This window comes from Montipora capricornis, chromosome 3 (genome assembly GCF_036669925.1).
Source record: "Montipora capricornis isolate CH-2021 chromosome 3, ASM3666992v2, whole genome shotgun sequence".
Lineage (NCBI taxonomy): Eukaryota > Metazoa > Cnidaria > Anthozoa > Scleractinia > Acroporidae > Montipora > Montipora capricornis.
In genome coordinates this window covers 61,981,770-62,009,253 of record NC_090885.1, presented here as the reverse complement: position 1 = coordinate 62,009,253, position 27,484 = coordinate 61,981,770, and the positions used below count along the sequence as shown (strand labels likewise).

The 27,484-nt window shown below is 38.9% G+C and overlaps 2 protein-coding genes and 1 long non-coding RNA gene across 3 annotated transcripts in view; 2 read left to right on the top strand and 1 right to left on the bottom strand.

Annotated features, from left to right (window-relative positions):
* Positions 1-5,093: 5,093 nt before the first annotated feature.
* LOC138041541 (fez family zinc finger protein 1-like) lies at positions 5,094-7,234 on the bottom strand. The gene is made up of 2 exons (XM_068887281.1): positions 6,908-7,234; positions 5,094-6,699 (listed from the first exon to the last, which is right to left on the bottom strand). The coding sequence occupies exons 1-2, from the start codon at positions 6,987-6,989 to the stop codon at positions 5,726-5,728; spliced, it is 1,056 nt and encodes a 351-aa protein (XP_068743382.1). The 5' UTR covers positions 6,990-7,234; the 3' UTR covers positions 5,094-5,725.
* A 434-nt stretch (positions 7,235-7,668) lies between these two features.
* LOC138041540 (uncharacterized) lies at positions 7,669-23,282 on the top strand. Its single transcript, XR_011130852.1, has 3 exons — positions 7,669-7,913; positions 13,013-13,212; positions 22,578-23,282. It is a non-coding gene; the product is annotated as an uncharacterized lncRNA (long non-coding RNA).
* Positions 23,283-24,089: 807 nt separating this feature from the next.
* The window catches only part of LOC138043634 (erythroid differentiation-related factor 1-like), a 38,027-nt gene continuing 34,632 nt past the window's right edge, over positions 24,090-27,484 (top strand). Inside the window, exon 1 of the mRNA XM_068889994.1 lies at positions 24,090-24,267. Coding sequence (XP_068746095.1) covers positions 24,178-24,267 — 90 coding nt within the window. The 5' untranslated portion in view covers positions 24,090-24,177. The remainder of the gene's footprint in view (positions 24,268-27,484) is intronic.

The window sequence follows — 27,484 nt, the reverse complement described above, 5'->3', positions numbered from 1 at the left end:
TATTTATATCACTGCGAAACTATTTCATGTCGTTTTGCGTTAAAAATGTGTAGTAACCGGTGAGGAATTAAACTGGTACGAGTGGGTCGGAAGCGTAGAGAGAGAACTGAAAATTCATCGTCAAGTGCTAACGTCCTCCACAAAACCTTGAATTTGGTCATTTCACGTCGTCATTTAGGAGATGACGGCAAAGAAATGTACCAAAATGTAAAACGCACGTGCAGAGCGTGCAGAACCATTGTTTTTGCTCACTAAACCTATTGTTTTGTAGCGTCGTCATTGCCGTCGGCGTCGTCGTTTCGTAAGCTCCCTAATGTTGACCGACGACCGCCGTTGCTGTTGCCGTTCCACGTTTTTCTTTTTGTGCTATGTAACAAATCACTTAATGACTGGTCCTTCTGGAAACATTGCCTTTTGTTTCTCTCGGGACCAGTCATTAAGAATTTAATATAACGAAGTTCTCACTTATTGCATAAGCATAAGAGAAGTGACTTACGCAAGCGCAGTTAGCTTCAGAAAAGCTCGCTGAAGGATGGGACGAGCCATGTTTTCAAGTGGCAGACGAAGAATTAACAATTATTCTGCGAAATCGCGCGGAATATCGCCTGATACTAAGCCGACGAGGCCGTAGTCCGAGTTGGCTAAAAATAGGCGATATTCCGCACGATTGAGCAGGATAATTGTTTTATTATTATTAAACACATTGATGACAAAGCACAATTAACTACGTTTTCAATAGATTTACTGTTTGTGTAATAAAAACGAAGTGCAATTGCTCTAAGACGGCTACACACTTTTAACAGAGCTTGGTACAACAGAGGCTGTCTTCACTGGTCACCTTATGCACATCTACTATCTGACAGACATTGATCTCGAAGTTTGCTATAAGAAGTACCCAAGTACGTTTAAGCTTGGCGCACTACTTAAAGTGCTGATCATCATGGTTTGCTGAAGCAAACCCAGTTAATAACACGGATTTTCAACTTTAGTTCTATTTTTGTTCTCTTTGAAAAGTGACAGTATTCTCTAAAACTGTAAAATGCATACGTAATATAGTCTCTGCGACAAAAAAAATAATCATTTTGAAGTTCAAAAAGTGTGGGAAATATCCACGCTTCAAAGTTCGCTTTTGGCTGTCTGTTTTCATGTCATACTGCCTTCAGAACGCACGAAATGCAGTCTCACAGAACATAATTTTCAAAATTTCCCCCGGCCTCCCTAAAGGCTCGATTCTCCGGCGCTCATTTGGCACGTCTCCTCGTTGGATCGCACCGTCCCGCAAAAAAACCTGGTGCCAGATGTCATTCTCAGTCGTAACATAATCGAGCAGGCTGCAAGTGCACCTAAACACAGATTTTTTTTTTGTTCCTAATATAAATCTCCCCATCCACAGCAAACATGCGTCACCATTATTGCTAAGAATTTGGCTTTTTCTGTGCCGTGCAAGGCACGGAAACTTGGCAGAACTAGCAGTAATTTGGACCCACGACCGTGGTGTGAGAGGCATGGTTCAATTCTAGATTTTACGTCACAAACTGCTTTGCATTCTTTTTTGCAAAGAAATCCTGCATTGCAAAGCCATTTGTGACGTAAAATCCAGAATAGACCCATGCCTCTCACGTCACGGCCGCGCCGTGGCTCCAAATTACGGCTGGTTTTAATAACTTTGCGCGACTTGCCCGGCAGATAAAAGGCAAAATTTTGTGGTAAGAATCGTCAAACATGTTTGCTTTCGGTGGGGAGATCAATATTGTAGACTAAAAGTACTTGAGTTGGGGGTGCACTTTAATGTTGTGGCCAGTGCAAGCCGCCCGGGTGAAAACTCCGACAAATAGCTATTTAACAAATTGATGTCAGTTTTTCATGCGTCTGTCCCGTTATTGATCATGAATTTCGTCATAACATTGTCAAAGTAGCTGTGGATCCACGAGGCGATAGCCGGTCAAGTGGATCCGCAGACTACTTTGACAATGTTATGACGAAATTCATTGTCAATAACAGGACAGACCCATGAAAAACTGACATCGATTTGCTTTTTACAATACCAAAAAGGCAGGCGGGTCAAAATTAAGGCAAAACACGAGAAAAACGCGAGACAAAAATGCGAGAAACTTCAATCTGACGCGAGCAATATTGTGTCATTAGCGCATGAATTATAAATTAATGTGTCTGTTCGCTTATTGACAATAAAAATTAGCCAATGAGCGCGAGAGAATTTTGCAACGTATTTGACAAACAATGCACAAAGACTGTGCTCTGACTACCTATCCAATCGGACCACTTCACGCTCTTGATTGCATCATGGGTAATCAGGGCAACATGGCGGAAATTAAAGATTTGTATGGAAATTTAAAGCAAAATAAACAGTCCATGACTCTACTTTTCTAGGCTTTCGCCTTCATAAACCAAACGTATAAGTTCAAGTTCACAACTGAGTTGATTTGGACTCGGTATCTTCTCTGAAATTCCTATATATTGCCGTTTTTTCTTTATACATTTTCTGTAATTTTGTACCTTCGGAATTATAGGAAATGTATGGTAGAAACTTTGTCTAATAAGTTTGATTTCTACGATAGCTATTCCATCAAACTCCACTAAAGTCAGGAGCGTGAAGTGGTCTATGGCAATGGTTGCATGTACTCGATTTTTAAGTCAGTTTTGCTGTAAAAAACACATTTTAGTTGTTTAGTTGAGAGTTTTCTTTAACCGCATCATTGTCAGTAATATTCTTCTTTTCTTGTCCTTTTAATTAAAATCAAGAACGGCGCTCTTGATCTTGAAGGATCCGAGAAAATAACAAAGAAAAATTTAGCGGAATCCGATTGTGTATTATTTGTATTAGTCTTTTGGTTCGAACACGCGGTGGGTTTTTGCATAATTTGTTGGCGAGGACTGAAATCACCTTACATTGCAGCATTTCTAATGTTTGACTTTTATTATGTAGCAATTCCCTGTGGTGCAGTTCAGGTGAAATGTCGTTGTTCTTGGAAACTTTGGATTTTCTTTATTTTGCATTGGAAATACGGCTGCTGGACACTTCTGAAACCAGCGCTCGAGTAGAAAAGCATACCACTCTTCTCGAAGTATATTGGTTAAAAATGAAAGTTTATAGGAGAATTTTTACACTTCACGAATATATCTTTCGCGAAAGCAACTTTTCGTACGGAAACATCAAGGTGACATGCCATTGTTAGGTGTGTGCGTGTTAGCGCTGGACTCAAAATGCACGAGTCACCTTACAAATTACCAAACAGCATGCTTCAATGAACAGTACGAAAGCTGCGGTTGTCACAAGAACAACTTATAAATTAACAAAAACATAAAAAAAGCTTATGTACATCACAAGGGTTTGTTGTTCTTTTCTAATCAAAATAATGTCCCATTATGTTTGCTATTCAATTCAACTTTATGAGCGCTATAGAAAACTACCAACTGTCTTAAAGTGGCTTCGATGGTGGATTGTTTTCTGTTCTCCTATAAGACTTGCACAAGACCAAAGCATTTCTTCCTCTTTTCAATTTTTAAGGGACTAAGTTAAAATTCCGACCTGGTCTCCTTTATAAAGCGAAAAATGGAACGCTGTCGTTGCCAAAGAGAGTGGTATTCGTGGATCAAGCCATTTTCGTGCTAACCGTGACACATCGTTTTTATTTGCTACATATTCATCTCAATTTTCTTTAACGCTACCCAAGGCGCTTTAACGCTTTCTTTCTAAATCATACATTTTTTTGCTCACCTCCGATAACTCTCTTTTGTGAAGGTATACATTTTCAGCTTAATTGCTTTGAATTTTAACGACCTCAAAGAAAATTGAAACACGCAGTTGGACGTAGTTTTTTGCTAAATCTTCATTCCGTGGACGGTTCAATTCCTCGGATTTCCTCTCTTATCAAACTCGTCCGTAATATTTTGGCGAATTATTTGAAATCGTCTAAGAATTTAATATACTGCTGTAAAGGCGTTTGCCTTCAAGTTGTTGAAAATCGCGGAAGTTATAAGTTCGTGTATTGAATAATAGTCTTCTAAGTTATCTTTAGAGCTTTGTATGAACGAAATCAATTTTATTGTCCTTAGCTTTTAAATAATTTATCGACCCCGAACGATTGATAAATAAATATTCACTTAAATCGATGTTCTTTCTCGAGGATTAAAACTTTGTGCACTTTTCTTATGCGGGACTTTGGCATAAATTTACGAAGGCATTAAAATCCAAAGTATTTTCTTCCAGTACTCAAGTTGCGTAAAAAAATCTCTTGGATTTGCTATGAAGAAATGTCGATCTTCGAATCAAAAATGTCCGTTCTACCTCTCTTATAAAATCACTTCAGATTAGTCTTTTCAAGGATTAATTGCGTTAACTTCCGCAAAAGTCTTAGAATTCCACATGGGTTCTTCTAATTTAAACCCAAACTTATTTTCGCTTATTGAAAGATGTACCGGCGGCTTTCATGCTTCCATCGACATTGCTTGCTATATTTGCTCGACCCTTTCATGGTCAGTCAAGTCGGAGAAAAGGAAAACAGCGTGATTTGAACGCTCCCAGCGGCGTTTTTAATTGCGTTGGCGCGCTTGCGTAATTCATTTTGCTCCTCCCATAATTATCTCAGAGGAAGTCCCCAACCAATTTAATGTATTCCACCTCTTCTGAGAGAAAACAAGTAATCAACTGGTCCAACGGGTGGTAATAGTTAAGCACATTAAGTATTGCACACGAAAATTTCTATTATCAGTATATTCCACCACCGGTTGGGAGACACTTTTGGGAGCGTGCGAGCTCTAATGAACTTTCAAAGGTTAATCATCTCTGGAGAACTTAAACAATTGAAGGCGCAGCGTGTTTTCGAAACAACTTTCCGGAATTGTCACTGAACCCATTGTGTTGCGGAGAAGATTCACCTGTTCTTGTTATTTTAACGGATTTGAACAAAAAAGAAAGAAACGATTTATGGCTTGATCTTTAAACCTTAATTCGTTTGATGAACCCAGAAGTCAATTTGACCAAGAAAAGAAGCGAATTTTTCTCGCAATTCTTGTTAAGAAATAAACTTGAAAATTAACTGTGGACAGAAATTAAAGGAACAAACAACTACAGATTTAAAATGATCTTGTTTAATGTACTCTTGACTTGAGTACCATACAATACAATTTATATTCACTGTACATTTATGGATTTGAAGGAAAGCAATAAAATTAGGTGTGAATTTATGACGGTAAAAGGGAATTTCTCATAGAGCTGGTTTCAAAAAAGTGGCCTTAGTCGCCTCGAAATGATCGCTTTGTCGTATTTGATGAATTAAGGAAAGGTAGGCAATGTACAAAGCATAAACGAAGAGAAGCTAAAGTGCAAGTAACAAATATCTCATAAACTTTGAATATTAATGAACTGAAATGTCTATCTTCTCCGTCAACTCTTAGCTCTGTGATAATTGTTAATTATGGAGTTAAAACCAAGTGCAAATATTTAATTTTTTAAGAAAATATGTTAATAGTTATTTGTGGATTCTTTGGCGTGCGGATAAATTTACAAATTCCCTCGTACTTGACTTGTGCAAACTGATCTTGAGTTTTTAAAAGGCGTAAAAGTTAGTAAATACAAGACTGAGGTTTGCCAAAGGAGTTTAAATTGAGGGGATCGATCGAAGGAAACGTGACTGTTTCTCTGACAATAAAGTCGTCGAGTTTCTCTTTGCCTTGCAATAGGTTAAGTTCGGGTTGACTAGCTTCCTCAATGCGCCTCTTCTACGTGTTCCTTCAATTCGGCCTTTTTCGCAAAGCGTTTTCTGCATGTTCTACAGTGGTACGGCAGATTATCCGAGTGGGTGTGCATGTGAAATTTCAAATTCGACATCTTGTTGAATGCCCGATTGCACTGGTTGCATCTGAACGGCTTTTCTCCCGTATGAATCATTATGTGATTGCGAAGGTTCCCCTTTTGGTGAAAACCTTTGCCGCAGATGTCGCAAATGAAAGCTTTCTTGTCACTGTGTGTGCGTAGATGCGTCTTTAATGTAGACGAGCGATTGAAACTCTTACCACATTCTTCGCACTTGTGTGGTTTTTTCTCAGTGTGGATGATCTTGTGGCGGCAAAGCGTGCTGGACAGGCGAAACCCCTTCCCACAAACGTTGCACACAAACGGCCGGCTTTGAGTGTGATCGGGCATTTTCAAGTGGATTGAAAGAGTGTATTTCGTTTTAAAAACTTTGCCACACTGGTTACATTTGTGAACAGTCGCCTTGTCGGATCGATTTTTTACGCCTGTGGCACTAAGCTCATTTGCTTTATTCAATTGTGAGTATTTTCTGTTTGCGTGAGATGTCAACCGTTTTAAATTAGACGCCAGCGTCTCTCCGATTGCCTCTGACGCGTTTCCAACTTTTCCCTGTGCCTGTAACGGGCTCTTTTCTGGAAGAATTCTATGATCGGCAGTGTGATCCACCTCGTGAAGATTGCCTGTTTGAGTATTTCGCCCCGACATTTTCTTTTCATTATTAATGAAATCATCAGCAAACCTTAGAATCTTTCCGATGTCATTAACGCTCCCGTCAATCCTCACTTCAGCTGGGTAAGACAACTTTTTATTCTTCTGAAACGATCTGAAGATTTCCGCATCACCAGTATCTTTTTTCTTCGCTTTTGCCTGGCTCTTGCTTCGTCCGGTCCCTGGAAAATCATCACCAGTCGTCGATTTTTTTTCATCTGCAAATTAAAAACATACACGGTGATTCGGAATGATACTCTTCCACTAAAAATTCGATAAAATTTTAAAATGAACACACAGCTCTAATAAGAAAGTGAACTATGACATGTTTATATAGGAACTCACTTTATTTTGAGACAATTCGAATTAACCAAGTCCAGCAAACACTTAAAAAGATTTCAATTACAGGTTGGAAGAAATACTAACCTTGCTGGATAAAAGTCAGCTTTCCTTCGCTGAAATAATTTTTATCCTCAAAATCTCTCTTCAACAGAAAAGCCCTCGGCATCGCTTCGAATTCGCGTTATTATGAAAGATGTGTTTAGGTCACAGCAATACCGAAATGTGTTTTTTAAAAAGAGGATATTTGCCGCGATTTGGGAACAGATCTTCACCCAAGCTAAACTCTGTACTACTGATAAGTGTTCCTTTGTACTGTCTCATCTTATGGAAAACCCAGTGAGCGCATAATCTTTTAACAGTCTTATGTCGTGGGGGACTTCGAGCAGATCTCGCATTGTGTTGATTTCGGATGATGCGCTTTTCAGCCAATCAAACTTCCTTAACTTGGGAAACCTGCAAACATATTGAATAATTTATAAACTGCACATATGAAAATAACTCGGCAACACCTGCAATGACGGGCTTTAATTTTCCGAGTTATCATAAAATCTGCTGACAAATCCACCTTGAGTTCAGATAAAAGAAAAATTCTTGGCATAAACTGATTCCGTATCTGCGCGATTTGTTGCTATGAACATGTGGGGTTTATTTTTTTCTTTCAACTTTATAGCTCTTCGGGGGGAAAATCGCTGACTGGACCCGTTGCGCTGCTATAAAAATGCAAATATACTGAAACATTTGCTCTTGAAAATATTTATTTGGGCCTCACTAGGGTGTAATAAGCGCCGTATAAAGCAATAGGCCCGCCTATTGGTTGCAAGCTAATAATTACCTAAGCTGTCTTTATTACCGGACCTCTGTCAGAGACTTTGTATGCGAAGGCTTTCTTGTCTCATTGAAAGGCCGCCTTCACGTCCGCAAATGTGTTACTCCAAACTTTGACTTGCGTAGATTTTATTTATCTGAAACACGACAGCGCAGCGTGTCATGATTCATCTTCTGGCTTTGTAGGAATCTTGCTTGGAGTCTTCGCGGTTTTAATGATTGTGAAACGTTCCGCTAGAGCTCGTTCATGCCTGACAGAACCAAGGTTTGTTTATTTAAATCATGATAGACAACCACCAGTTCGTCTCAAGACACTCAATAGCTATTGCATAATTGTTTTCGTTTCACTGTGTGTTTCGTCAACAAAATGGTTTTATGTGACAAGGGTCCATCTTTGTAATCGATCACCGACGTCCCATCGGGGGTTTTATTGGATCTTACTAACTCCCTACGGTTTTGTTATTATACCATTAATTCAAAATAATATGTTTTGTCGGAGCTTAGGTCTTAAAATCGATTCCACTAACGTTCCGAATTCATTATGTATTTTTACAAGCCAGTTTCGGTATGGTCATGGTAAACAGCAACCTCAAGTTATAACGTCCGAAAGAAAATTTGAAACAATAGTATTACCGTCTATGCCTTACGTAAGGAACCTACAATTATTTGGAGTGGATATAAATTTATTTATTCGGAACGTTACAGCTGAAATTCGCCAATTGTTACTGCTATGACCGTGTGTTTGAATATGCGTGTCATTCGTAAATTGCACTTGTTTTCAGAGAAAGAAAAAGAAACCCTCACTTTCAGGCACTGTCAATGTTTCGCGGCAGTCGCAGAAGTGAACTTTTTTTACGAGATTTGGGCTTCGACCGACGCGCTGCAGACCGAAAAACTATCAGCACTTAACAAAAAGTCGTACAAAATCTTTTATTCCTTTAATTCTATAAAAGTCATTTGTTAGCGAAAACAACGAAAACAAAATTTGTATTCGTGGGTTACTCAAGCCCTACCAGAGGGGGTCCTTGTTTTCTTGTTCCCTTTAAATATTTGCTTGTGTTCCCCTGTTCCCCAAATTACTTTCAAACTTTTTCCCAGCTTTTAGATCCCTAAAATTGGTCAACATTGTTTTTGTTCCCTTGTTCCCTAGAAAACTTTGACATTGTTCCCTGTTCCCCAGTTCAAATTAGCCATGTTCTCTTATTCCGTAAAAGCCCTAGGAGGGCCTCACTTAAGCGCCCCGTATGACTCCTTTTGGAAGACCAACGAGTATCGAATGCTAACCGGTATTTTGAAGCTTCATTAACATTTAAAATCTTTCGTTTCGTATATTGGCAATCTTCAATCCTTCCGGTGTATTTTCAAGCCCCTGAAATATTGCGAATGACTTTAAAAATTTTAAATTTTCATTTGAATTCGAAAAACAAGGTTTAAAATGATAGACACGTCATGTAAGGTGGGTGTGTCGTTGTCATGATAATTTACACGAGTGATATTGCTAACGTCGCTTGCAAGGGTTGTAAAAACGTTTGGTACCGGTGTTAAAGCTTTTATTGTGATGCAATTCTTGATTTCATATCGAATGTTATGGATGTTTGAACGCTTGAACAATTTTTGCGATGGAATATGAAAAGCTCTACATTACCGTTGAAAATAAAACGAAACTTTATCCGGGTGCTCGTTAATCACAATTTGTTAACTGTAGTTTCAAACACATGACACCATATAGACTTTATTCGGTTAATAATGCAATTATCTTCCGATAAATAGATCTGAGTGCAACCAGCGAATGAAATAAAACCCAAGGCATATTTTTTTACCATTTTGTTTGTAAAGGCTGTCAAGCTTACAATTTAAATTTAGGATAGGTTGTTCGGCGTTCAATATCATTGAATATTACACGTTAGCTTATTGCAAGCAGGTGCTCGCGATCATCTAAACATATTTTTCTCCCCAGTTGCTGACGAGCAGAAAAAATGATCAAATTTTAGGGAACTTTCAAAGTTTTCGACGGGATGCGTCCTTGAGGCAAGAGAGATTGAATGGATTTAAAATTGAGTAGTTTTCTTCAACCTATTATTTCTTTTAATTCAAAAGGGAATTCCTTTCTAAGAGAACCATTCGTGATAATCGAAATTACATCACACGTGACGTTTCTGTAAAATTCTGAGTCTCTTAGTTTTAAAAAAACATACTTTCTTTGAGGAATTTTATATTTAGAAAGAGATTTTGCCGCCCGTGAACTAATCTCGGTCTTCAGTTTTAGTGGCAGGTGCCAATTTTGACTTCAGGCTGTATATTGGTTTCTACGAATGACTTTGTGACTTCAACTGTACTTATATTTAGTCCATGCAGCTTCGTACGGTCGGCATCGACCGTAACCGAAAATAGAAGGTATGACTTCACGACTTTCCCGACCAATGAGTCGTTTTATGGTAACAAGATTTGGCTTGCCTGCCAACAGTTTTCTGCCTCAAAAATATCACCAGACAGCCGGCTAGTTGGTCAAAAAGTTTTGGCTGTATTGTCTCTGGGTGACGGGGGTTAAAGGTAACATGTTGATTTTTTTAGAAAAACTGAAGAACAGGCAAAACACAACATTTGAAAATCGATCAAAACTTGAAATATGCGCAATCAATTATCGCGGGACTGGTGTTATCAAGCGCGCACAGTTTTTGAACGTTCCATTTTTTTTTATTGTATCTCTCAGACAATACGTGCGCCATGATTGGTCAATTAAGCAGGTGTTACATTGTGTTTTACAGTAGGGAGAAAAGGGAGTTCAAGCTACCAGGGGAAACGACGACGGCTACGGGGACGTTGCCTAAAAGTATAATTTCCCGTAGTTGTAATAAACTTGCTATCACTCCGAGTCATTCGGCATGAAAAATGAGGAATAAAATTGGTATGAATGGTATGAGAATTGAAAATTTATCGACAATTGCTCGTGTCCTCCACATAACCTTAACTTTTTTCAATTCACAGCGTTCGTTGTCAGTACGAGACCAGGCATGAAATGAACCTCAAGGTTTAATGCACTTGCGGGAATAGCAAAAACATTGTTTTTTTCGGTAGCTTATTGTTTCGTGGCGTTCTAGTAGCCACCGTCTTCATCCTTGCTTACTCTTCCTCGCATTGCCCTCTCGACGTCGATCGTTTTGTGCTTTCAAGCTCCATTCAACCGCCAAGAGATACAATAAAAATCTCACAGACTTCTTTTTTTCACGAGGCAGTTTCCAACTTGTCGCTCCTTGTCTCGGAATTCTCTTATAATGGACCGAGTAAGAAGCACACGGCCTGTAAATTTACCTGGGCAAATATTATCTCTTTTAGCAAGAGCAAAATCAACATACAGAAGCGCGGAGATTGACTTTTTGTTTACTCTCTCAGAATTCTCGTTTAAGTAAGAACCACATTAAGGCCTGATGACTCAGAGCATGTTAGACTGTAGGGACTTTAATATTTACGACGGAGATGTCGAAGAAAACTTTGCACTATCGTACGTTTTTGGCCATTAGTCCATCTCGCTCACGTCGTACAATGTGGGCGAAGTATTTTAATGAGCGCTTTCACTGCGGTTTCATAGTAAAAATATAGAGAATGAAAGATTCAAATTTGTATGCTCGCGTTGTGGCCAAAACCTCAGATTCCTTGATTTTATGTCATTAAATTGTTGTGTAGAGTACCGAACGAATATGTGCTTAAATTCGTTCCGCAGGTGCAGCGTGGTAATTTTTTCCTCTTTCGACAACTGATATTGTTGTTATGTGGCGTTCTCGTTAACGATCGCGTCGAAGATCTTAAAGTCCCTTATGAGACCAAAATAACGTGAGCTCTCTCTCTCTCTCTCTCTCTCTCTCTCTCTCTCTCTCTCTCTCTCTCTCTCTCTCTCCACTTGCTTTTGTACTTTACATCCCATAAAAGCCCTCGTCACTAATTTTTCAAATCAGTCATTTTTTATAACTGCTTTAATTTTCTTCTATTTAAATTAACAATAAACCTCATATTTTTTTGAGGGATTTTGGAAACTGACGGTGGCATTTTTTATCAAACATCTTTTATCTTTCTTAGCTACATATGTAAATCACTAGCGGTTATTGTCCGTTCCGGACAGTGAAACATCTTAATCCCCGTCCCTTAAACCCATCGTTTGTTTGAAAAACCACAAACATGCAACCTAGCTAAGCGTCTCACGATCTGACGTTAATGCACACATGGTGGCAGATTATTCCTTCGTCGAGCCGTCTCTGAAAAGTTTGTGAGGGGAGAGAGAGAAGTCACACATCTGACAGTGGACTATTGTACACTAACAGAGATTTCTGAAATATCGTTTCTATTGACACCTGAGCTATACTACTCCTCATATTGACTTCAAGAAGCCAAGCAAATTTCCTTTTATCTGCATTTCTTCCTTCCCTCCCCCCACCCCCCTCCTCTGCTTTGTGCGACTCTGGACCGCATTCCCTGTTGTCGCCTTTAGACAAGTCCTGCTTCATCATATGTTAGATGGAGGCCATTTCACACATCGTAAAGAGGATGAGGCATCGCTACTTGGAAGACGTATTTAATCGGGAAGTCTACAACTACCTTATCGGCCCCTGAAGTCATCGTTTCCTCAAGGTGTCTATATTCAGATCAGCTATCACGTTAAATGTTCTGTGTTGTGCGTTTCCTCCAAGCCATGAGGTTCTGATTAAAATATTTCTTGCAGTGGAATTCTCTCTCCACTTCTTTCTAATCATTATTTCAGTCCTATAGATTGCATAAAAGCCACGTTAAGACTTCTAATCCTTCACCCATTTCAAATACTGTAATAGTCTTTGGAGCTTAAAAATAGTTTGTGTCGCGACAATCTTAAGCAACATTTTGGTCGTCTTTCCACTGTCTGGAAATGGTTTCCAAGCTTTTATGATCTTTCAATAGAAACGTACCATTATCTCATTAGCATATGCCACTGTGAATTCAAATGTCACAAACCTCCCTGTCGTCCTGGCAGGATGTAGACTCGTATATCGTGTGTCGTTCAGACATCATCTTTCTGATTAGTGTCCTTTTTTCTCCCGCGCAATTGCGCCGATTTGCGCGCGCGAAGTCGTATTCGTTCCAGTTCTCTAAGCCTGTTCTCCTGTGCTCGCTGCATTTTCGCGTTTAATTGTTCAGCAGTTAAAGACGGAGACATATCAAACTTGCGAAACTTAAAAGGAAGCCTGGCGGATAGAACGATAGTTCGCTTGTCTCTTCTTGCACTAAATATTTTAAACGCCATGAAGTTTTTGCTTTTTGCTAAAACAAAGCACTTCAATTTATTGTCTGGCATTGAACCCCTACGGAATGCAGTTATCTTCTTCTTTTTCTTACAAGCAGGTCCAAGCACTGCTTCTGTATTGTTGGAGAACGTTGGCTTTTGCTTTTCGTGGACAAGGCTTCCATCTGGAGATGCTGCCACCTACCCAATTGGAAAAAACATAAAATCATTCTTACCCCGCTATGACACGACAGTTATGCTAAGGGTTTATGCAAGATTAAACACTGGAAACAATCACAGACGCATGAAGTTGCTATTTGTAAGTGTATTTCGTTCTTTTGTTACTTCGATTTTTTAATTCTGAGGAATTATCACCTTTAAGCGCTGAGCGCCAAACTGCGTTTTGGCTTCCATCAATCAAATTTCCGAACGTAGCTGGAAAGATCGACTCGACCACTGGAAAGCAAATAGGAGTTTTGATTAGTTCACAGCTCGACTACCATTATGATATTTTTTAGAGGTTCTCCAGTAAAAAGATTCGTGCAGATACTATCGCTTTCCATCGGCGTCGAGTTCGAATGAACGAATATATCGAGGGGACCAACAATGCTGATTGGTAGGTTAGTTGTGGTTTCGGGCCAGCTCTCGGCTTGGCGTCGGCAGTTTAATTGATGCAAGCCAAAACGCAGTTTGGCCGTTAGCGCTTGAAGATGAGATTCCACAGAATTGTGAAAATCGCAGTAAGGCAACAATGAACAAAACGCCACTTATTTAGCGGACGTAAAAGCCAGTTGACACATGCGATTTTTGTTGCGCTCAAGTTGCAATATAAAAATCACACGATATCGAAAAGGCTTTGAACTTTCTCAAAACTTAAGGACGGTGCCTATTAATTAAAGATATTTTTGCCCCGGTTTATGATTGTGCAGGAACTGTAGATCTTAACAAGTGTTATTGAAATCCAAAAAGAAAACTGGGGGTAACCACGCATTTTTCAAAGATAATTCATGAATAATATTTATAAAAAGCTTTAAAATACAAAGCAATGTATGGCGTTCTTTCTCAAATTGAAGCTTAAGTATCTCTCAAAAATGCATGGTTACCCTCAGTTTTCTTTTTGGATACCAAGAGTACTTACTAAGATCTACTTTCTCCGGATAGTTTTAAACCGCGGAAAAATATCCCAGTATTAGTAAGCATCACCGATAGGAAATCCGAGTATCTCGAGATGCGCAGAATGTATGCGCAATAACAATAGTAGACACCGTCCTTAATGCAATTTTGCTGCGATTTTTCAATGTTGAATCACAAGAAACCCCTAGGAAGGTTTTGTCACGCAGCTTCATGGCGGTAAAAAATCGACCAAAAAGTCATTCGTGGAATTACAATGAAGTAGCTGCACTGACTGACTTTTTGCAAAATGATCCATTCGGTTTAACACCAGTTGTGTAGATTATAAACGGCACGACAAGAGGCCGGCGGCAATGCAAGCGGTAATTGAAGGCAAAGATGGAAGGCCAAAGACTCGTTTCCCGGTGTTTATGTTTCTATTTTCTATTTTTTTTATTAAATTGTGTCTAGACGTATGCTCACTTTAAAAATTAAAACACCAGGTGGGTCAAGGCAAAAATAGCCGCTTTGAAAACATAGCGTATGCACCTGCGCTGTAGCGATACTGCCGTACAAGGATACCTTGTTTCGATTCCGTGAGTTCCATGCACCCAAATCGAGGTTTATGGCGGCGTCAAATCGCTGTAAAACCGCATTGAAATTGCACCCGGTTTACACTTGAGCGCGACAAAAGGGCCGTTTATACGAGAGAAAATAAGCCGCGGCTTACGTAAGCCGCGAAAGGAACTATTTATACGAGTATAAACTCCCCGGCCAGGATAAGCCGCGGCTTGAGAAAGCCGTAAACGTAGATTTTGTACCATTTATACGGGGTGTTCGCGGCTTACGTAAGCCGCGGCCACAGTTAGCCGCGACTTATTTTCTCTCGTATAAACGGCCCTAAAATTTGCGTTAAGTTTCTGCTACAAAAATCGCCTGTGTAAACGGGCCTTAAGATTGCTAGTAAGTAGCACATAAAGCGCTCTCCTTGCTCCAGTTTTTCCAATATTTCATAGAAAAGTTTCCAATATTTGATTAATGTTTTTGAAAACGTATTTAATTTTTTTTTTCTGTGAAATAGTGGAAAAAATTAAACAAGATTTGAGGAGATTTTCAAGTTTTTCGACAAAACTCTCCATAAATTGAACTAAAAGCAAAAACTGAAAACACTAGTTTGGTTGAAAATTTTTCCTGTTTTTCCTGTTTAAAATTTCTGGTTTATAGGAACAGAAATCGAAAACTTTGAAACCTTTGTCGAAATTTTTGAAAATCCCCCGTCAAATCCTGTTTATGTTTTTTTAAATATTTCATAGGAAATAAAAAAATTTCCAAAAAATACAGTCAAAGATTGGAAAAATGCACCAGGGATAGCGTTTTATGTACTACTCTAGGACTTATACATTTTTACGTGTTGTGTGTAAGCTAGGCAATGACAACGGCATCGAAAAACACGTGACGTCACCTTTTATCATTATTGATGTAATTAACTCACGGGACATTTCCCGAAAATTTTCGGGCGCATTTCGAGTGACATATCTTCAAAACTTAAACGTAAATCTTTCACGTCATGACACTTTGCAGTTATTTTGTTTTCTTTTGGCTTAAAAACATGTTCAAAGATCAATTTTTTCAAAATAAGCAGATCCAGGATCTCATTAAGTGGAGCATCTAGCTCCCTCCCCATTAGTTTTATTATAGAACACCTCCCTTGGGAGATTTAGCACGCCCACTGTTGTAAAAGCCAATCAAAACAGAGGAATCTCAGCGACAAGGAAAATATGTTACTTTTCGCGGTAAAAACCTGTTCCTAAAAATAACTCCTGGCAGATCTTAGTTTAAAGATAAAAAAATTTCCCAGGTCATTAGGTGACAATTGCAACAGGAGTGGTGACGAACAAATCCTTTACACGATGAAAATCCAGGGTAAATCTAATTCGTACTCTCACTTTTCGTTGTTTTTGCATTTGTTCGTCAACACTCCTATTGCGATCCTCTCTTAGTTTCAAAAATTGCTCTTGAGGCCCGAAATGTTTTCGGAGCTTTTCAGAAACAGGCTACAGGCCCAGGTTGCTCGAGGCATGGTCAGCGCTAACCAGTATTAAGTACCATGGAAAACCGTAAAAACTATACGTTTTAACCAAGGGTTAGTGCTAACAAGGCTTTAAGCAACCGGACCCAGATGTTTATTAGGTGATGAAACAATGACTGTTTTGGTCATTGGTCGGAAAAGTGGAATAACAAAGAGATTTAACCTCGCGTTTGCGGCAAACGTCAAATGTCAGGATGAAATAAGCGTTTTTGAAAAAAATAAAGTTTTCATTATAGCTCACTGCCTGACTGTTACAATCAGTGGCAAAAGTAGTTAAAACTCTTACGCCAGGATGGGCCTGAAAACCTCTCGGACGTCATCAACTAAGTATAACGGTCAAAATTCCACTAAAAGCTTCAAAATAGAATTTCCCCCCCCCCCCCCCCACCCGTTAATACTGAAATAGACTAGGAAATGTCTGTTTACTATTGTTGTGCGTTGGGGGAGGGGAAAATTATTCAAACTAAGTAAGAAAACCCACTTAAAAGGACGAGTGTCCCAAGGCGTTTGCCACTGCTTGTGACTACAATTATAAGAGAAACGGCTTAAAAGAAATTACTAGTTAGAGCAAGGAAACTTTCCTGCGTCAGTATCGTGACAAGCAGCAGCCAATCAGTAGCCATTTCATGTAAATGCGGCTAATTCTGTCTCTAAAAAGTGAATATCACAAGACAAATAGCTTTGTACGCTTTGCGCAAGTGTTTTGTATTCTTATGCTACACAATTTGCAAATACGGTTTATGTAAGAAACCCAGGTAAATGAAAGGCAAGGCTAACCTCTAAAAGTCTCTTTTCCAGCTCTTCTCGTGCCTTCAACAGCAACAACTCTTTATTAGCGTCAAGAAACTCGTGATCTGCATGATGCTTATTTGTGGTCAGCTAAGGAGCAAAGCAATTCCGGGTGCCGTTATTATCAAATGGAATATACATTCTCCTGAAAATAGGGCCCAGATTTTCCCTCCTAAATTTTTAAAGGTTCGTCAATATAATAAGCCCGATACGACAAAACGGAAAATTTAGGAATTTGGAAGTGGATATTTTGTCCGATAGAAAGGTTCGATGAGATGGGGTGGGGTGAGGGAAGAGAGTTACTTCAAGTTGTGTTTTCGGTGCACAAGCTAAAGACTTTAAACAAATTCTTCTGTCGTCATCGTCATCGTCATCGTCATCGTCATCATTATCATTATTACCCGATCACTACTCTTAGAGCGGTTTTCAATTGAGTGTCGAAATTAGCTAGCGAATTGCATTAGCTTTGCATTACTTCAATCAGTGATTGGTTCAAAATTCTCGCGCCATTTTGTCAACCAATCAGAAATGTTTTTTCTAGGCTCGATTTCCGCAACTCTCTCGATTCCAGTCTTCTTCGGAGATGAGCGCGGGCTCCTTTCCCGAAACAGCGGCTGGTAATCGAGCCTAATGTTTTTCAAGCCATTTTCATGAGAGACCCTGTAGCTTTCCAGAAGCGGTCTGGGATTGGAGAACGCCGAAAGCAATAGATTATACGACAGAAACAATGCACCCAGCCCTGATAACGAAGGATGCTACAGGTCGAAGAAGTACGGGATAAGTCATTTTCATGAGGGTCGCATGACCAATTATATTTTAAATTCTTAGTTCTTTAACACAATAATATACGAAATCTCCTCCTTCAAAATGGGTTCCCTCAAGGAATAATCACATTTAACATTAACGATGTTCTAAAGAAGCATATAATTTCAGATAGAGCAAGCTCACGCTAGGGGTGCCCAGGTGTACGCGTAGAGATGAAGTGAATCTATTAGTCTCTCTCCTCGGGGATTTTCAGGACTAATTTACAACGTTTTATGGGGTACTTAGCCAGACTACTTGTTGCGCAGTTTACAATTGATTTTAGAAAGTGAAAGATGCCCCCGTCCAGATAAGGTCATACTATTAAATTTCCAACAAGGGCTATGAGACGGGACCTCCGGTTTACAGTCCTCATCCAAGAAGACTTGGAAGTCGAACAATTTGCAGATGTAATTACAAAGGAAGCACTTTCTCCTACAGTAAGTTATTTTAAGACCCAGAGTGTTGGTCCTGCCGGAGTCGAACTCACGACTTCCCACATGACAGCCCGATGTCCGATACTTATAAAACAAAACCAAGAGCTTTTGTTTGCAGATGACGCGCGCCTCATCGATTTGTTCCTACCTTTATTATCCTTTCTTCAAGTTCCTTTCTCGCCAGTGCAAATAAGACCTCTTGGTTCTCAGAAGCGACTGCTGATTCGTCATGGCGTAGCGACGTCGAAGCGTGATCCGGAACTTCCTTTTCTGCCTGCTGAATATCGATGTTCGTCTCTTCGACACATTTCTCTATCTCAGTTTGTCGACTGACTTGAGAGTCAGTTGCTTGGTTATGCTGATCGCTTTCCAACCTTGCTCTGTTATCCATGTCCAGCTTCCTCTCTACCGGAGGTTCCGAGGAGGGTGGATATGGTTCATTTTGAGCTGCGGCTATCATGCTCTGATTTGCTGATTGAAAGCTATTACCATGGGCTGGTCTTTTCTCTCCATAGCTGCCGCTGTTTTCGCTGCTAGACGTTTCTTTGGTGCTAGACACTCCTTGTAGCTGTATTTCTATAATGTTCTTTTCGCCCGCTGGCCTTTCCAGTGGGACGGCATTGAAAAGACGGTTAATAACTTGTACCTCAGCTTTTAATTCACATCTTACGTCCAACTGGGTATCTGGTCCAGGATTTTTCTCAGCAATCTCGTCAATTGAGGGGTCATTAGACTGAGGCTTGGAATCTAATCCAGGTTTTCTCAATTTGATGGGAGGAGGCGATGCAAATCTACCCAAGCACCTAATGTCTAGTTCAGAAATTACCTGGGTGGTTTCTACCGGTTGGAAGTGTCCTATACCTTCAAGATTGAGCGCAGGTCCATTTTTCTCTTCAGCAGAATCGCAAACGGCCTGCCCTGAAATTATATTCCCAAAAACTTTCCCAGTTTGGTCTTTGTCTTCTACGAGTTCATTTAATGAATCGTAATGTGCTGCAATCTCGGCAACAAAAGGAAAGCGGAAGCCAGCTTTGGTATCAAGTTTAGGACTCTTCACTTCGGATACAGAAGGCAATAGAAATTCATCCAAGCAACTTGCGTCTGGTTCAAGACCCGTCTGTGTCTTTTTTACTAGGGGTGAATGATCGATGCTTTCAAGTTTTGGTTGAACTGCCTCTGATCCAATTTCCAACTTTGCTGAATCAGAAACTGATTTATCCGCAGTGATGAAGCCACAAAATTGTCCTGTATTCTCTTCTTCAACTGAATCATTTTTAGCTGCAGATACGGATTTTTGTTCAGTGTCCATCTTTGTAAGATTAGCGTCTGGTTCACATTCAGAAACAGATATGTAACCCGGGTAGGTTTGATCTTCTGCCAGTGAATTTACCAGTGTGATATTAACCACAGATTTCTCGACATCAGTTTCGTTCTTAAAGATGTCTACTTCCGACTTGCCCTCAATGGTATACAAAAAGTGTGGCTCACGTTCCTTGTCACCAAAAACGGAAGGACACGCTCTTTTGAACACATAATTGCAATCTTCGAACGTATGCTTTGCTGTCACGCTACTGGTTGACTTGATAATATCTACAGGCTGAAAAACTGAAACAGTGTCTTTCTCTAGAGACCATGGAATTGGATTGCCTTCAGTTGTAGATTCCCCAGCTGGTTCGGTTGTCTTCTGTTGCAGGTCAGAAGCCATGTCATGTCCAGATGCTAAGGGAAAATCTCGATTAGATTGCTTCCCGTAAAAGTCAGTAGCTGAGTCACATTCAAATGGTGATGCAGAATCAGATTCGGTTTTTAATTCTTTGGGCCCAACTTGTGATTCACACCACGCAAAACACACCTTAACACCCACTTGTTCAGTCTGCGCCACGTCGCAATCGGCTGCATAACTTGATTCAAAATTTGGGCCAGTCTTAGACGCTTTTAAGCCCCTAGACGAATCAAATTTAACTTTAAATACAGAATCTGGATCAGCTGTCTCCTCTTTGAGACAAGCGGCTGATTGGCATTCAGGATCGGAACTGCAATCCGGATCACTATAATTCTTTTTAGAGCCAGTTAAAACTTTGCACACAATAATAGAGCTATTGGACAGTCTCGATGAATTCGCTTTGAAGCCAGCTTTAGAACTGTCTCCAGTTATAAGTTTGGCCTCTTGTTCAATTTCCGTTTGTTTCATATCAGCGTCAAGTTCAGTTCCAGATTCCATTTTATCTTCACTGATGTCTTCAGTTGATACGCACACGTTCAAAGACCCAGGAATTATTTTGTCACATTCAGCTGTAAATGCGGAATCTAGTTTAGTAGTCTTTTCGCAGAGATAAACTGGTACTCGATATTCAAAAAAAGGACTACCATCGCCCACAGCATGATTTTCTTTAGGACCAGTACGCTCTTCGTATTCATTCCCATATCGGTGGGATCGAATGGATGAATTCTCCGCGAGGCCAGCTTCTGGATCGTCTCCAATTGCATTCTGCTCAGTTTTCACATGTTCTATATCAGCAGCTAAATCAGCTTTTGATTCCTTTTGTTTTCTTCTGAAGTCTTCTGCTGATCTACATACAGCTAATGACCCAGAGATTATTTTTTCGCATTGCGCCATGAAAGTGGAACCTGGTTTAGTCCTTTTCTGGCTGCAACAAGCTGGTAACTTATCATTAAAAACAGGACTGTAATTTGACACAGCAGGATTTTCTTTGGGGACAGAACTCTTCATTTTGTCTTTAGTCGCAGATCTGGTGGATGGTTTGGCTTTACTATCTTCAAGACCAGCGTCTCTTGCCTCAGATTTCGCATCTGGCTCATTTTCCACTTCTTCGATATTAACAGATGATTTAATTTTACATTCCATTTGCTCTCTACTTAAATCCTCAGCTGACACGCAAACATTAGAGGATACAGAGAATATTTTGCTCTCTTGGAGGCTAGAAGCTGTATTGCATTCAGTTTTGGACGCAAAATCTGGTTCCTGACTTGTTTCTTCAATAACTGATGCTGCTTCGCCCTCAGATACGATTCCAAACTCTGGCTCAGTTTGCTTCTCTTTATTTTCAGCAGTTGACGAACGAAACTGCGTCTCTTTTGTGGCACCATCATAAGGCCTGACTTCCAAAATGTCACCTTTTGGCACATCTAAAACCTCGACACTTTGTATCGATCCTCGCACGAGAGTTGCCTCTCCTTCTGATAGACTTTCGTTAACCCGTTTTGTTGTCAACGATTCTGTGCTTAACACAGGGTGCACCTTATTAGATTTGTTTTTGAATTTAGAAAGTAACGAACCGCACATCTTATGAAATAATTTTGTTTCTCACTCTATTTGTCAAAACACGTATTGAATTAAGGCATTCATTTGGAAATTCAATTAACCACGTAGCCTTATTGTGACTTCATGATTGAGTTTAATTAATTGACGTAATTTGAGTATTAATTACCACTAGCTTTACGTTGCAAAACGTTTCGTCACTGACAATGTTTAAACTCATTCCAAGAGTTTCTTCGGCCAAATATTGAAGGGAGACATTGATGACTAGGATTTCTTCTTGTTTGATCTGAATTCATCGAATGAGTCGATGAAGGTAAATTAACAGTATTATTATACATTGTAGTCACCATCTGTCTTTTCATTGGCTAATACAGTTAATTCTGAGAAACAGCGCAACCTACAGATTAGTGAATAATCTGTAGGTTGCGCGCGCAATGCATGATTTCCAAGAGCAATGTGTTTGAAAATAAACTGTGATCGCTGCGATAATGCGTTTGTCGTCATTTTGTTCAAAACAACGTATAATAAAACAATTATTATTATTATTATTATTATTATTATTATTATTATTACTTACCTCGACCTTGATTATTCCGGATATCACAAAAACCTCATCCAATAATTGTTTATTATTGATTCTTAAGTTGTGTATGTAACATTATTTCTTTGGAAGTGAGTTGGTAGATAGTTAGTAGTTGGTCCACGAAATAATACTTTTTATACTAAATTGTTCTTTCAGCACTGTATTCCTTATTATACAAATTATATTTTCCATTGGATCACCAACTGAATTAGTTCCCTGAACTATTTAGGTGTCCCAATCTTTCGCACAATTGTTGTATTTTAGTTATCTCTGATTACGTTGTTTTCAGATCATGAAATTGTCTTAATATTAATTCTCTGTAAATAATATTTGTGTGAGTTAAAATAAAAATTGACTCGGCTTGACTTGACTTGACTTGTCCATCGCGAGAATGACTTGTGAGCTGACGTTTCGAGTGTTAGCCCTTCGTCAGAGCGAAGCGAGGGAGCGAACGCTTTTACGAAGTGCGAACGCTCGAAAATTCAGCACACAAGCCTTTCTTGTGGTGGTTTTTTTTTTTTCTGTTTCACATGTACCGACGCAGCACCAAAGTTTCTTCTGAAACTAACCCCATCTTTCTTCTTGTTTGTTCCAGAAACTATTAATTGTTTGCTCCACTAATCCACTGAGAAAATCCTGCAAGTTGCGTAGGAATGGCACCCCAAGTGTTTTTCTTTGTGTATCGTTTATAGTACACTGTCCTTTGTACTACCCGAAAAAATATGAATTCAGTGAACATTAAGTTTGGCGATTAAATCAATTAAGACCGGCTATTTCAACGTGGCATGGAACTTGGGCTATGGCGCATAATTGATTGCAACGATCGAGATGGGGGATAAGCCATGAGGCCTCAACAAGAAAAGGACAACTATTTCCCCTACTTTGAGTGATCGTGTTTTCAGATCTATAAAATATAAATTTTTAGAATGTTATTTCCAGATTATATTAATAAATTAATTAATGCACTTGTTACCTAATCGAAAATAGAAGACATTTCATATTGATTGACTAAGTTATCAATATTTGGCGAGAGGAGTCGTTCTAAATATAGTTTTTTTGAGAAAACGAAAACAAACAGAAGAATGTGAGTTCTAAGCTGCAAGTCATGAGCTCCTGCATAGTTTATCATTGGCCATGGCAACAATTGGCTGGAATTGTTTTTTAAGGCCACATTTCAGCGTTACACGCACGGAAGATCTCTCCTAAATACGCCCTTTTCATACTGTGTCACGTGATCTTGTCAGTCATAAAAAAATGGTCGTGGTACAAAAGAGATACCAGAAATAGAAAGAGCGTGATGAAATTAGTGAGAATGTCAATTTTGAGGCCACTGACGTTTAAGTGCGTCATTTTAGAGTGGTTTGAAAGTTTGTAAAATTTAAGAAGATTCTGTGCTGGATGGCAAAGCTTGCCATCCAGCAACTGTTTTCCATATAAATCTTCGTAAATGTTTTAAGGATTACAATCACTGTTAAATCTCTCACATAAATGTCAGTGGCCTCAATATTGACATGCTAATTTCATTACGCTCTTTCCATTTCTGGAATATATTTTTTACCACGACCATTTTTTTTATGATTGACATGCTTACGTGACACGGTCATGCGAAGAGCTTATTGGTTTCCGCTCGAGAGATTTTTTAAACTTTGTTGAGAGTTTTATCTTAGCTTGCTAATCACCATCCTGCAAGCAGAGCCTTTTCTTACGGTAAAAGAGGCTCTGCTCGCAGGGTGGCAAATCACTTTCCAGCAATAAAAAATGGGGGTACCTGAGTTCGTTTTTGAGATATAAGCGTTTAAAGACAAAAGAAAGGGCGTTTTTACATGACTCTTTTGTTTCTGTGGTAGCCTATTACGTCACATTGATGAGTGCATCTTATTAAATGTTTTATTTCGTACCATAAAATTGCTATTACGTGAACAGTGTTGTAGAGTTAATTCTTCTGATAAGACATTCTCTCCAAATTGTTCAAAGTGGTTTCGTGAAAAAAACCGTTTGGGGCCATCCTTAACTTTTTCCTTGCTATTTTGGGAACAGCCAATGCGCATTAAATTGTTACAACTCCAGGGCCCCATCGACTTTTAGTGACCTTTCGTTTCCAGCTCTCGAGATAAAATTCCAACATGGCGGAAGATTGCAGGGTTAGTTTTCATTTTCCTTCAAGGATAGAGGCCAGTAAATGGTAAGCTAAATCAATGAACATGGAAAAGGATCATCAGGATAGTAGTGCGACTGTCGAAAGAAGTGATTCTGCTGACAAGCAGGGTTCGTTAGATTGCAATTCGGTGAGTTCCATTTCGAATTTAACAGCCGTCGGTTGGACAGAGTATTTGTTTTCTTAAAGCTTACGCCGAAAGTCATTTTCGTTTTGCTTAATTAGTATAAGGCTAGGAGAGTTAATCGAGGTAAGATTCAAAGAAGTTTATTTACCTCATTTAAGAATCAATTATTTTGAATAATTTTGACCTTAGTATAACTTTGAACTATAAAATTGCAGTACGCAAGCAAGGGATACACGTACTGTACAATGCATCTTCTTTGTTCGTTTTAAGTGGATCACGATCATCATTATATTATCAATCATGCTTACCAATTTCCACGTATTATTGATGTTCACAAGTTTCACCTTGTGTTGATGATCTAAGTTTATTTGTTGCTATTTTTGCGCCCACTTGGTTGAAACCCCCTGGTGAAAATCTTTGAAGGATCTTTGAAGATCCTTAAAGACTCCTCAAAGATCTTTTTGAGGATCTTTCTCAGGATCTTTTCTCAAATCCTCAAGGATCCTACCTAGGATCCTTAAAGATCCTTAAAGATCTTAGCCTTTCTTGCCAAGATCCTCAAAGATCCTTGCCAAGATCTTCAAGGATCCTTGAGGATCTTCGAAGATCCTGTCCAAGATCCTTGAGGATCTTCGAAGATCCTGTCCAAGATCCTGTGCAAGATCCTCAAGGATTTTTAAAGATCCTGACCAAGATCTTTGAAGATCATCAAAGATCCTTGAGGATGTTGAAGGAACCAACCAAAGATCCTTGGGGATCTTCAAAAACCATATCCAAGATCCTTAAGGATCTTCAAAGAGCTGGTGCAAGATCCTTGAGGATCTTCAAAAACCCTTGCCAAGATCATTTGCAAGATCCTTGAGGATGTTTATGTTTAAATATCATTTAGGACTTTACAGGAACTTAGCCAAGATTATTAATTTTATTGTCCACCTTCTCACCCTGAATTGCACTTATTAGACTGCAGTTTGATGTACAAATTCTTTTATTTAACCTGGAAAAAGGAGCTTTCTTTCTGTAAAAGAGAAACTTCAATACATAAAATGCTTCATTTGTCTGTAAACTATTTATGTTATAATGCTAAGTATGATTGAGGTAAAATAACAATGATGAATCATGGGAAATCAATATCCGACTTTATTTGCTAGCATTCTTTATTGAACTGAATGAAAAACAGCCACACACTACGATTCTCACTTGAGTAAGATGCAAGTGAAGTTTGGTAAGGCTTATCACCCTGGCTTGTTATCCAAAATTGGCACTAACTCCTGGGTCAAAGGGATGGGAAGAATACAATAAAAATCTAACAAACCTGAACAAATGATGCACTGACTATTGTTTTTCACAGACTTGATGTGGATCAAGTTGCCTTTGACAACATTGTTGTTTTAACATTGAAACTCTGTGACAACTTTGCTCACATCTTATTCAACTGACAATCATAGTAGCTTTTGGAGTTATTTGGTCACATGCATGGTTATCCATCAATTAAAAGTCTAGCTGCATACAGTAAACCAATTTCTCAAAATTACCTATAATATGACTTGAATGTATATTAATAATCATAGAAACAATAGAGATAAAATATAGATACTCATACAGTTTTTATCAAGTACTCATTAATATCGAAGATATGGCTGGGAATATTTAAAATATTTTCACAAACAGCCATTTTTATTGAGAAAATGTTTCTTAAAAATAAGACAAAAACCTTAAATTGTAGCCTAGAAAAACAGCGAAAGAGAAACATTACAAGTACAAGTACATGTACTACAACAATAACGTTTGATTTTACCTAACACATTTGTATTTATTTCATTTTATCTATCTTTTTATTACTAATTTTTTTCTTCACTCAGTATATGGTGCTATTGTCGGCTGAGGCTGCTTTTTGAGAACTTTTTCTGAATATTTCGCAGTTATGCATCCTGAAAGAAAAACAAAGCCATAAGGGCAAATTACTCATATTGATTATCATGAATTCCACATGTACTCGCAAGTCATGCCGTGGAAGTGGAAATAAATGTGCGTCACCTAACCTTTAATTTGTAAATTGCTATGAACCTCAGACACGTAGCATTTACAGAGAATCGAAGGGATCCTTTGCCAATCATATAATTTGCAACAACCACTCTTTTGATGTAAACCTTATTACTAGTAAGTAATCTCGTTAAAGGTTCACCTATTTTTTACAGGATTAGAGCAAGTAAGCCGAATTATAATCCTTGCCTGTACATGTCCAATTATTTGGGAATTGAAGTTTGAAAAGTTCGAATTTCGGCTAACTCAATGTTGTACGCAATTAAAATCTTTTCGAAATGAAACGTTTTGTTCCAGTATTACCATATCATTTTAAATGTGAATGCTTCATTGCCATGCAAATTAAACACACAAAGAATCTTAACCCCGAGAGATTTGAATTGGTTGAGTTAGCCGGTTTAGTCTATCGTCATTTTTGAGGACAATAAGTCATCAACTCAAACATTATCTGCTTATAATTAGCGCCTACCTTTGTACTTGGATTGCTGTATGCATTTCCTCGTTTTGAATCAGTATTTAAAGGGCAAAACAATCATGAATCATAAGATTTATGCTCGTTGATTCAAACTTAGAAAAAAACCGCCGAACTGTCAGAGGAGCAATCGTTGGTGACTGCTGACCAAAAGGGAAATGGCTCACTAGTTTCCAGTCTTATCTCTCGCGTTTTATCCAAGATGGCGGAGGATTACAACCCTCCGATTCATCGGACTGTACTTTAAAGAAAAAGTGAGCACAAATCATAGCAGAATTAACCCTTAAAGGAATGTGAAAAGATACTGATCGAGCCGATTCGTCACTAGAGTCTCTAGATGTGACCCTGAATTCTGTATTTTAGCCCTGGTATTTTTTAAAAGGATTACGTGCTGACACGAATTCTTTGATATTTCGAGAGTATATTGTTTCATATTGCTTCTGGCCCGGCCTGCAGCTATTACGAGTTCATCAAACAAGGTAATCTGTTACTGATATTTCCGACAATCAATGGATTACATCAGAATAAACGTTTTCTTTTTAATTGATTCGTGTACAGCGTGATTATTTTTATGTTCAAAGTTTGGTTCCTTAACGATGCTTCAGGGTACATGTACGTAATACCTCATAGGATCTTAAGGGATTTTATACACTTCACTCCTAAAAAGGTCCTTATAAGATCCTTATCCTTGAAGGATCAAGATCACTC

What these genes read in the sequence shown, in the direction of transcription:
- LOC138041541 (XM_068887281.1), bottom strand. Translation starts at nt 6,989, where the DNA reads ATGCCGAGGGCTTTTCTGTTGAAGAGAGATTTTGAGGATAAAAATTAT. An exon ending in GCTGACTTTTATCCAGCAAG is followed by an intron (nt 6,700 to 6,907) that starts GTTAGTATTTCT and finishes TTTAATTTGCAG; the next exon opens with ATGAAAAAAAATCGACGACT.